This window comes from Quercus suber, unplaced genomic scaffold (genome assembly GCF_002906115.3).
Source record: "Quercus suber isolate HL8 unplaced genomic scaffold, Cork oak 2.0 scaffold_77, whole genome shotgun sequence".
In the NCBI taxonomy this organism is placed as follows: Eukaryota; Viridiplantae; Streptophyta; class Magnoliopsida; order Fagales; family Fagaceae; genus Quercus; species Quercus suber.
Window position 1 is genome coordinate 1,084,942 of NW_027069542.1, and position 10,870 is coordinate 1,095,811.

The window sequence follows — 10,870 nt, forward strand, 5'->3', positions numbered from 1 at the left end:
TAAAGTATTGTAAATAACAATTGGCCTTGTAATGCCTTTCAGACACTGTCTATGGATATTGGGAAATGAAAGAACACTAGTGAATAGTGGATCTGTTTGGGAAACCTTGGTCCTTGATGCTAAGATTCGTCAATGTTTCTTTTATGCTGATGAGGACAAGGATTTGGCAAAAGCAATTTTAGATGTGAAGAAAGAATTTGAACAGTTTGATGATTTGCTTAATCATGATAGCATACTTTTTAAAAGTGCTAGGTGGAAGGTATTTGGCCCCTCTTATCTATATTTTTCATTATATATTTTCATATTTGTAATTTCCAATAGTGGTGATGTTAATACTCTTTCTTAATTTGCTTATGTACTTATTATATTATATTATATTTCCTTTTTGCAATCTCCACAGATTCTTTTCAGTGATAACTTTTTGAAATCCTTTCAAAAACTGAAGTTTGTCCGGACAAAGAAGTCAGTTATAAACCTTCTACTTAAAATTTCCAATGGCTGGAGACCCAAAAAGTTTAGTGTAATTTGTGAAAGTTCTTCACAGATCTTAAAGCAATTTAAGGTTGAAGGACTTTATATTGTTTGTGCAAATGACATAGTAAAGGAATGGGGTGACATAGCAAAGGAATTGAGGTACACTCAAGTTTTGAAGATATGGGATATATTACCTATAGAGGATATTCCAAAATTAGTCAAACGTCTTGATAGCATGTTTGGAAAATATACAGTTCACTTCATTAATTGCTGCCAAGAGAAATGTCTTGAGGGGTGCGTATGTCCTTTTCATTCTTGTAGATCCATAATAATGTTGCCAATTTTGGAAATTGATGGTGCCTTATTTTGATTTTTTAAATTTACAAGAAATTCTTTTTTATATATTGATTTTTTTTTCTTGCTTTGTGTCTAGGTATTTGGAAATTCCAAAGAGTTGGTCAATCTCTTTTGATATTGTCCGGATTAAGAATCTTGACAACAATGAAAATGGGAGTGATCTAAGTGGTTGTGCTTCTGATGGCAAAAGTTATATTGAGAATGCTAGGGTGAGTGAGAGTCTGTTGCTGATGAAATTCTACTCCTTATCGGCAGGTGTAGTGAGCCACTTGCTTTCTAACAATGATGGTGGTGAATTGGATCTACCATTTGAAGTAACTGACCAAGAGCTAGAGATAATCCTTTTTCCTAGAAGTACATTTGTACTGGGGCGATCAGGTACTGGGAAAACTACTGTTTTGACTATGAAGTTATTTCAGAAAGAAAAATTGCACCATATGGCAACAGAGTTATGGGGGGATGTCAAGAACAATACACTTGTGCATAGTGAAGAAAAGGAAGTTGAGGATACTGCTGCTGAGATAAAGAAAACTATATTGCGCCAAATTTTTGTGACAGTGAGTCCGAAATTGTGTTATGCTATAAAACAACATGTTTCTCACTTGAAAAGGTGCGTAGATTATCTGATAAAATGGTTGTTGCAAATCTACTTTGTTACCCTCTCTTTTCCAAATTGTTTGTATGCCTTTGAAAATCCAGCTTTTTTAAGGGGACATGTTTTAATTCTCTTTCTTTGAGAAATTTTTTTTAAGTTACTCACTTTAATTTCAAATCATATAAAGCAAAAGAAATATTAGAAAAGTATTTGAAACTGTGCTTATTGATCTTTCAAATTGAAAAATATTTTGTATTCCACAATGTTAGATAGATAATTTATTATTGCGTTGTACTCTTGTGCTCTATGGGTGGTACGTGGTACTCTTCTAGAAGTGTCTAGAATATTTAGGTGATGAGTGTCCCACTAGGTTGTCACGATTAGAAGAGTTATATTGTAACCAATTCTCTCACTATATATGTAATGAATTGACTGAGGTTAGTAGAACCATGAATATCAATTCCTCTTTGCAAAATATTCTAAATACACTTCATAAATGTTATATACACTTCTTCTTTTTCTTGGGAATAATGTTGGTTAATTTTAACTGAAAAGCCTATTTTAACATTTTTTTCCCCCATATACAGCTTTGCCTATACTGGTAATTCTTCAAAAGAAAGGTCTTCAAATGATATGGATGATTTTGAAGATGCCTCTCAATTCAATGACATCCCAGATTCTTTTGTTGATGTTCCCCCCAAGTCATATCCTCTTGTCATAACATTTCACAAATTTATGATAATGCTTGATGGAACTGTGGGTAATTCATACTTTGAAAGATTCCATGAGGCAAGGAAACTTTCTAATGGTCCAATAAGTGGTAGTTTAGTTGCCTTACAGAGCTTTATAAGGATGAAAGAAGTTAATTATGAGAGGTTTAGTACATCATACTGGCCTCGTTTCAATACCCAGCTAACTAAGAAGCTTGACTCTTCCAGAGTTTTCACAGAGATTATTTCCCATATAAAAGGTGGCCCACAATCTGTGGAGGTAGGTGATGGTAAACTCAGTCGTGAGGACTATGTTCTACTATCAGATTTTCGGGTTTCCAATCTAAGTAGAGAAAAGAGAGGAATGATATATGACATCTTTCAAAATTATGAAAAAATGAAGAATGAAAATGCTGAGTTTGATTTTTCTGACCTTGTAATTGATCTTCATCGTCGATTAAGAGTTGAAAGATACAAGGGTGATGAAATGGATTTTGTATATGTTGATGAGGTGTAGGATCTTACATTGAGCCAAATTGCATTATTTAAATATATTTGTAGAAATGTTGAAGAAGGTTTTGTTTTCTCTGGTGATACTGCTCAGACAATTGCAAAAGGAATTGATTTTAGATTCCAAGATATAAGGTCTCTATTCTACAAGAAGTTTGTGCTGGAATCGAAATCCAGTGGGAAAAATGGAAGAAAAGAGAAAGGATTAATCTCAGAAATCTTCCATTTGAGCCAAAACTTCCGTACTCACGATGGAATTCTTAAGCTATCACAGAGTGTTATTGAACTTCTTTATCATTTCTTTCCTCAATTTATTGATGCTTTGCAGCCTGAGACTAGTCGTATAGATGGCAAAGCTCCTATTCTGCTTGAATCCAGGAACAACGAAAATGCTATCGTCACTATTTTTGGCAATAGTGGAAATGCTGGAGGGAGTATTGTTGGCTTCGGTGCAGAGCAGGTAATATTGGTACGAGATGATCGTGTTCGGGAGGGAATTACCAATCATGTTGGAAAGCAAGCTCTTATTCTAACTATTGTGGAGTGCAAGGGCCTTGAATTTCAGGTGGATATAATAATTTTAAGTCATTCATTTTATTGCACCATAATTTATTTATATGTTAGAAGATTGTCACTTCTTTTGTTCAAATTGTGGTTTATTAACTGTATCAGTAATTTATTGCCTCTATTTCTCAACCCATTTGTGACTCTCGTAATTTCCTTCTACAGGATGTATTGTTGTATAACTTTTTTGGCTCATCACCTAAGAAAAATCTATGGAGAGTGATATATAAATATATGAAAGAGCAAGATTTGCTTGACCCAACTTTACCCAGCTCTTTCCCAAGTTTCAATGAGGCTAAACACAATGTCTTGTGCTCCGAACTGAAGCAACTTTATGTGGCTATCACTCGCACCAGGCAGAGATTGTGGATTTGTGAGAATACAGAGGACGTCTGTAAACCTATGTTTGACTATTGGAAGAAAATGTGTGTTGTCCAAGTCAGACAACTGGATGATTCACTTGCTCAGGCAATGCAAGTTGCTAGCAGTCCAGAGGATTGGAAGTCCCGAGGCATTAAGGTGACTACAGCATTATTGATTGTAACACTCTGAAAATTTATTGCTACCTTCTCTCTCTCTCTCTTTTCTTAGGAAAAACCATTACTGTATATCTCCAACTCTGCTATCTGTTTTCTTGCAGTTGTATGATGAGCATAACTTCCTATCTGCAACCATGTGCTTTGAAAGAGCTGGTGATATCTATTGGGAAAGAAGGTCCAAGGCTGCTGGCCTTAGAGCAGATGCTGACCATATGCGCAGTTCAAATCCTGAAGAGGCAAATGTTAAACTAAGGCAAGCTGCTGAAATATATGAAGATATAGGCAAAGCTGACTCTGCTGCCCAATGTTTTTCTGATTTGGGGGAGTTTGAAAGAGCAGGTATGCATTGGATTCTCAGACTTTGGTCAAATATAACCTATCATCGGTGATGTACATTTTGTTATTGTTCTTGTGTCACAACTACATTGTTAAGGGACATGACATCATCTAAAAATTTCAATGTCTGAAAATTGAAAAGTTCAAATTTTGTAATGAAGTCTTAGTCTTATAGTTGTTGCCTTGCTTTTAGGTTTATTTGCTTTAAGAAACTTCTGGTTGCGTTTTAATTCATTTTTCTAATGCCAGGGAAATAATTTGATAGTTTATTTGTTTGCTGACTTGGGCTCTGACAGATGGCTTTGATTCTTAGTTTATTGGTTATGTAAAGGCTTAAGTTTAATAAAATTTAAGTAGCTTTTTAAAAAATTTGAGGGTGTGATTGCCTTCTTCTTTTTAGGTGTGATTAATGGAAATCTAATTACAATTGCCTAGGGTTTGTCTTTTCTTTTACTCCTGTTCCCTGATTTGGTATCAAACAACCATAAAAGTCCTTCAAAATTCACTCTCCATCTTAATCCAACAATAGCTATGTTTTTTAACATTAAAGTAATAAAGAGTCATTCAAGATCTCGTCAAGAAATCTAACCTAGTGTCGGATTCCTAAAGATCCTGCATCAAATTGGTATCATATCCAACTACTTCTGTCCTGCATTAAATTCATCCTAATCTTTCTTTGAAAAATATTTAGGAACAGTATATATATAAATACTTTTGCACAATTTGTCAAAATTCACATAGACTTTGAAATTTTTTTAGCTTTGTTAAATAATATAGGTATAATTGCAGTATCCTTCAAAGGTTTAATTGCTTAGGATATCTTAGTGTGTCTTCCTAGGGTTTTTTCTTTTGCTCTTTTCAATACACTTTTAGACAATTTTGTCAGGAATAAGCACGTAACAGATAGGGTCATCTGTTTATCCACCTAAGTAGCCCAATTTCAGTAAGTTTTTTTCTTCTTTTGTTATTCTTTCTAGTTTTTATAGAAAATGGACGCCACTGTCCAACTTAGTTGACCTCCTGATTAGACCTTTGAACCTAAAACTTCTCAATTTTTTTGTTTTCTCAATGGTTTGGTATATAAAAAATTGGTGGCTGAAATACACCTATTTGTACTTCAAATTTCATCCAATTTTCATTTTTGTCCTTCAAATGTAAATAGTTGCAATTTCATCCCTGAAAATTTAAATGGTACAAAATTTGTTCTTCTCTATATCAACCTTTAATTTGAACTTCTTATTGTTGCAGGAAGGCTTTATTTAGAAAAATGTGGGGAGCCTGGACTACAAAGGGCTGGGGAATGCTTTTCTCTAGCAGGATGCTATGAACTGGCAGCTAATGTGTATGCTAGAGGCAACTTTTTCTCAGAATGTTTGAAAGTTTGCACCAAAGGTAAATTATTTGACAATGGTTTTGAGTACATTAAGTATTGGAAAAATCATGCAAAGATGGATTTTGGTGTGGCTACAAGAGCAAGGGAAATAGACAAGATTGAACAGGAGTTTCTAGAGGGTTGTGCTCTTCATCACCATGTGCTTAAAGATAACAGAGCCATGATGAAATTTGTTAAAGCTTTTCAATCCATCGATTTGATGCGCAAGTTTTTGAAGTCTTTGAATTGCCTTGATGAGCTTCTTTTGTTGGAAGAAGAATCAGGAAACTTCTTGGAGGCTGCAAACATTGCGGAGCTGAGAGGGGAGATTCTACTTGAAGCTGATCTCCTAGGGAAGGCAGGGAATTTCAAAAAGGCGTCCATGCTATGTCTCTTCTATGTGCTTTACAACTCACTTTGGTCACCTGGAAGCAAAGGCTGGCCATTAAAGCAGTTTGCACAGAAGCAGGAGATTTTGGCAAAAGCCAAGTCATTTGCTAAGAATGAGTCAAATGACTACTATTTGGTTGTTTGTAGAGAGGCAGACATTTTATCAAGTGAACAGAGTAACTTGTCCATAACTAAAAAGTATTTGAATGCTTCTCAGAGACATAATAGTGTTGGAGGTGAAACAATTGCTGCTCGAAAAATTCTAGATGCTCATCTTCAGTCAAACTCTTCAAAGTATGTGTGGCAGGATTATGTTGTTTTTGATCTGACAAAGCATTCGGAACAGATGATCTCCAGAGATCAGATTTCAGTAGAAACACTAGTTTACTTTTGGAATTTTTGGAAAGATAAGATTGTGAACATTCTCAAGTATCTCAAATGTCTTGACATCCAAGATGATAATGAATATAGAAGTTATGGTGATTTCTGTTTGAATTACTTGGGAGTGCGGAAGCAGTTTTATAATCTTAATGCAATCTATGTATTGCTCAACCCTGATGCGGATTGGGTAAGGGAATTGGACAGTAGACTCCTTCAGCGGAATGGAAATGTGATTTATATTAATGTTCACCATTTTGTTTCAGCTGCTCGTAATTACTGGTGTTCAGAACTACTTCGTGCTGGTATGAAAGTTTTGGACAATCTTCAAGCTCTTTACAATTTCTCATTGAAGAATTCCCTCTCCATGTTCTGCCAAAGCAGATCTCTTACTTATATCTATGAGGTTGCAAAGTTTCTTTCAGAATCTGAATATCGGAACCATAGTTACTACAACAATAAGACATTGCAGAGATTTGTTGAACTTTCTACCAAGTCTTTTTTTGGCTATATATTTCCCCTAGATTGGCGGAAATCATTGGCAGAGAACATGTTTTCTCTAAGAGAATCGGAGGTTTCAAGGAATTTACTAGAACAGGTCATAATTGAAAACATCAGCTTGAAGGGTAAGTTGACATACGGGCAAATTGGAAGAGTTGTAGTGATAACTCTTGGATTGGGTAAAATAAACAATGATTTATATAAGGAGATTTTGAAAAGGTTTGATGGGACTTGTGGAAATCAACCATGGAAGACATTCATTCAGGTTCTCAGTGGGAATATGGGACCAGAATTTCCTCAAGGTACTTTAACTGACAATAACTGTGAATCTCCAAGGGAATTGTGCGTTGTGCTGAAGCTACAAGAAGCTTTGATGGATACTTACAATGCAAATTGGAGAGAAGTCGACTATATTTCACCTGGTTGTTTCTTGTATCTTATTGAGCGCCTCCTAATCTTGGCATCTTACTTCAAGGGATACTTTATCACTTCGAAGTCTTCTTTTGCTGAATGGTTTATCTATCAAGATGCAGATACCAACCTGAATTCCACTGCTGGTATTGGATCATGCCATGTTATCTTTAAGTTTATTGTCAATGTTGCTCAGCAGCTTCTTTTTAATAAGAAAGATACAATGGATTGGATCAGAAAGTCTAATGTAAACGTGAAGGACTACTATCCACTGCTGGTATTGAGATTGGTTTCTATAATATGTTTAGTTCATCTGAATTCTGGGGAATTTTTGGAATTTGTATTTTCTCTTCTCTGTAGGAGCTATATTACTGAGCAACTTCCGTGGGAATTTTATGATGTCATTCGGAGAAAACGGAAACATATAAATGTGAATGTGCTAGCTGAAGCATTTAAAAAGATTCACAATCCTCTTGTAATTGTGAGTTTGGGAGGAAATTGTTCAAGGTTTCTATGTCCAGATGCCATTTTTGTGGACATGAGGGTAAAACAGTGCAGGGAGGACATGTTAAAAGTCTTGTTTCCAGAGACAGTGAAAGCATCACAAGGTCAAACTGAGACGGTTGAAGTGGAAGCAACTAACTCTGGCAATGAAGTGCTTTCTTCAGGCACTTATGATCAAGACAGTTGTAAGACTGCACCTTCAAACTTGGCTGTGGTGGCAGATCAGGGGGACTTGAACAACATAAATGGAAGCAAGCTGCGAGTGAATTACTTTCAGGAAATATTTGAAGATTTGAAGTTGTTGGAGTGTGGTAAAGATCCAAGGAGCTTTTTGTCAAATGTCCAAATAATGAAGGTAATGCAAAATTTTCATATAATATATGACTTCAGCAAAAGGCTTATGCAAATGAGCATCATACTGTATTTTTGTTCTTTTCCTATGTAAGGTAATGCAAAATTTTCATATAATATTTGACTTCAGTGAAAAGAATACTCACAAATGAGCATCATACTAAATTTTTATTCTGTTCCTATGTAAATAGCAGGTGAATTTGGAGAAAAGTATTCACCTTGTAAGTACTGTTAAGAGTGAATGCCTTCAGAATACTATCGACAATGTTGATGAAAACCTATTGGAGGAAGTAGACAGCATGGTTGATGAACTGGCGCAACTTTCTGCTGCACTGGATGTGAGGTCAGTATATACATTGACTTTGATGTGACTAACCTTCTTTTGCTTTGTCCAAAAGGGGTCCTTATTCAAAATTGTACATTATTGATGGATTAGATTGACCCATTTTTACTTTGTTTTATAACGCGTGTACCTAGTGGTCATGGAAATATCAAAACCTTCCCTTTTATTTCCTGACCTTTTTTTCTTCCTTCTCTCTTTTGCATGACCTTCTCAGTGAACCGGAACTTGGAAACAATATGTCAACAATTCGAGAACTTTGCAAGAGATTGCTGTCAAGAAGGCCAAATCTGGAACCTATCTTAAGTAAGCTATTCTTCCAACAGGGCACAAACCTTGTGGTTGAGACTTCTGGCAATATATCAAATGAGCAGCAGTGTGATGTAAAGGACAGTGATAGCAAAGCTAAGGAAAATAGCAGTGCTGATGTTGCGTCGGTCTCCAACAGCAAAAACAGACGGGAAACAGAAAATAAGGGGAAAGGTAACAAGTCCAAGAAAAACAAGAGGGGTAAAAAAAGTGGCAGTAAGAGATAAATAGATGTACGTGAGTTGAAAGTTGTTATGTATCACACCTTTCAGAAATTGTCTTCTATGTGCACTTGAAAGAGATGAACAATCTAGCATTTCAGAAAAGTTCTTTCAATTTCAATAGTTAGCACTTAAGTGTTGTATACCACAAGGCTATAGAATTTGCAATTCAAGGGCAATGTGATTTTCAAAGGAGATTGTCTTGTCCCATCTTCTTGAGCAGTGTGTGGGGTTATTAGTTTTCTTTATTTCAGATTTAAGGTTGCTTCTGATTGTAATTAAAGAACAATGATTCACTAGGTTCAGGTTACCCTAAATATTCTCATTTTCCAACTCTTAATAGTATGTGAGTTTATGAAGGTATTGAAGGGAGTGGAAAATTAAAATTAACAATTAGTGAGAAGTAATTGAAATGATTAAAGCATTTTGCTCGTTCTTTTTGGTTTGGATGTTTGTAAGAAAAGTGATGCGGTAAAAAATTCACGAAGGAATTTACAGAGGATCAGAGTAGGAAAAAACAGAAAAACTTTGGCACCTAAGGCTGTTTGAAGTTCACGCCAAGTGGAAAAAAAGAAAATAAAGTTTAAGAATCAATAATAAGGGTTGCATGTTGGCAGTAGTTAGGGTTCCTTGGAGTGAATACCAAGCCATTGGAAGAGAATTCCTAAAATAATTTTATTATTAAGGAAAAATGTATCAATACTGAATTTTGGGGTTTTAAATAGGATTCTCAAGTTATATGTATCAAAGAAAGAACTTAACTAGTGAACAAATTGCGAATACCTCATTTTATCTCTTGCTAAACTTTATAAGAAAATTCATTATTATTTTATCTTAAAGCAAAATGAAAAATCTAGTTTTATAAAGATTTATTCTTTTTTCAAATAAAATAAAATAACTATTAGAATAGAACTTTCTCAAAGGTTCTAGCTTGATTTAGTCTAAGCTATGCTCTAATGTATTAGTTTTGTGAGCTTGAAATATTTTAGCAGTTTTAATCAGAGTCTTTCTCTCTGTTTTTATTCCGCCTTTTTGGCTTACTAGTTGTCACACTCAGTTGGCTACAATTCTTGGACTTCAGTTTTAGTATCTAATTCATAAAATAAAAAAATAAAATAAGAAGAAGAAGAAGAAGAAGAAGAAGATTACTCTTTGCATGACGAAAAAAGACAAAAAGGAAAAAGGCCGACTATTAGATGCAACTTGTTCTTGTTCTTGTTCTTGGTCTTCTTCAAGAACTGGGTTTTGTTGGGTGATAGTGGTGGGAGGTTCAGCTTTCGCTGGAAGAATAGAGAGGTTTCCGATCATAGAGACAGTGGCACCTATGAGAATTGCCGCTTTTGTGTAGTGAGTGAGTGTGAATAATGAGCACCTGCCCCCGGACTCCTAAAATTTGCTTGCATATTTAGTACTACTCTAAAAAGTAGTTACTCACTGACATAGAAAAAATTGAAAAAAAGGACTCACTTGAAAGTGACTCTAACACCAAAAAAAAAAAAAAAAGAAAGAAGGTATAACCTTTTCACTGATTTCACTATTCTTGCAAATAGCTTTGACTGTCCCACGTTTTACACCTATTTCACTATTTTTATTCTTTTTTATTTAATATCATTATTTTCATGGTTTTAACCTTTCAAAGTATTTTATTATTGAGTGATGCTAACAATATTACAAATTTTACTACTTATGTCTTACAAATTGACATGTCACTAGCCACAAAAAATAATTTTAAACATATATTCATTATATTTTTTAAGTAATACTAATCACATTTTTACCACATCAATTTGTAAAATGTGTAGTAGCTAGGACTATTAATTGGTTATTTTTGTTTATTTATTTTAATAAAATGAAATATATTCATATTTTCTTACAATTGTTTATTTATTTTGTTATTATTATTGATTAATATTTTTTAAATTAATTTCATTTTTAATATTGTCTTTTAATTTTGCCCCCTTCAAACTAAAATCCTGACTCTGCCACTGTGTACACCAGATTCTCTCTC

At 34.5% G+C, this 10,870-nt stretch overlaps 1 protein-coding gene across 1 annotated transcript; it reads left to right on the forward strand.

Moving 5' to 3' along the window:
- Positions 1–31: 31 nt before the first annotated feature.
- On the forward strand, positions 32–9,172 carry LOC136067561 (uncharacterized). Its single transcript, XM_065773620.1, has 10 exons — positions 32–259; positions 401–633; positions 908–1,441; positions 2,014–2,572; positions 2,654–3,211; positions 3,376–3,729; positions 3,851–4,088; positions 5,334–7,996; positions 8,187–8,335; positions 8,550–9,172. The coding sequence occupies exons 1-10, from the start codon at positions 32–34 to the stop codon at positions 8,866–8,868; spliced, it is 5,835 nt and encodes a 1,944-aa protein (XP_065629692.1). The 3' UTR covers positions 8,869–9,172.
- The last annotated feature ends 1,698 nt before the right edge of the window (positions 9,173–10,870 follow it).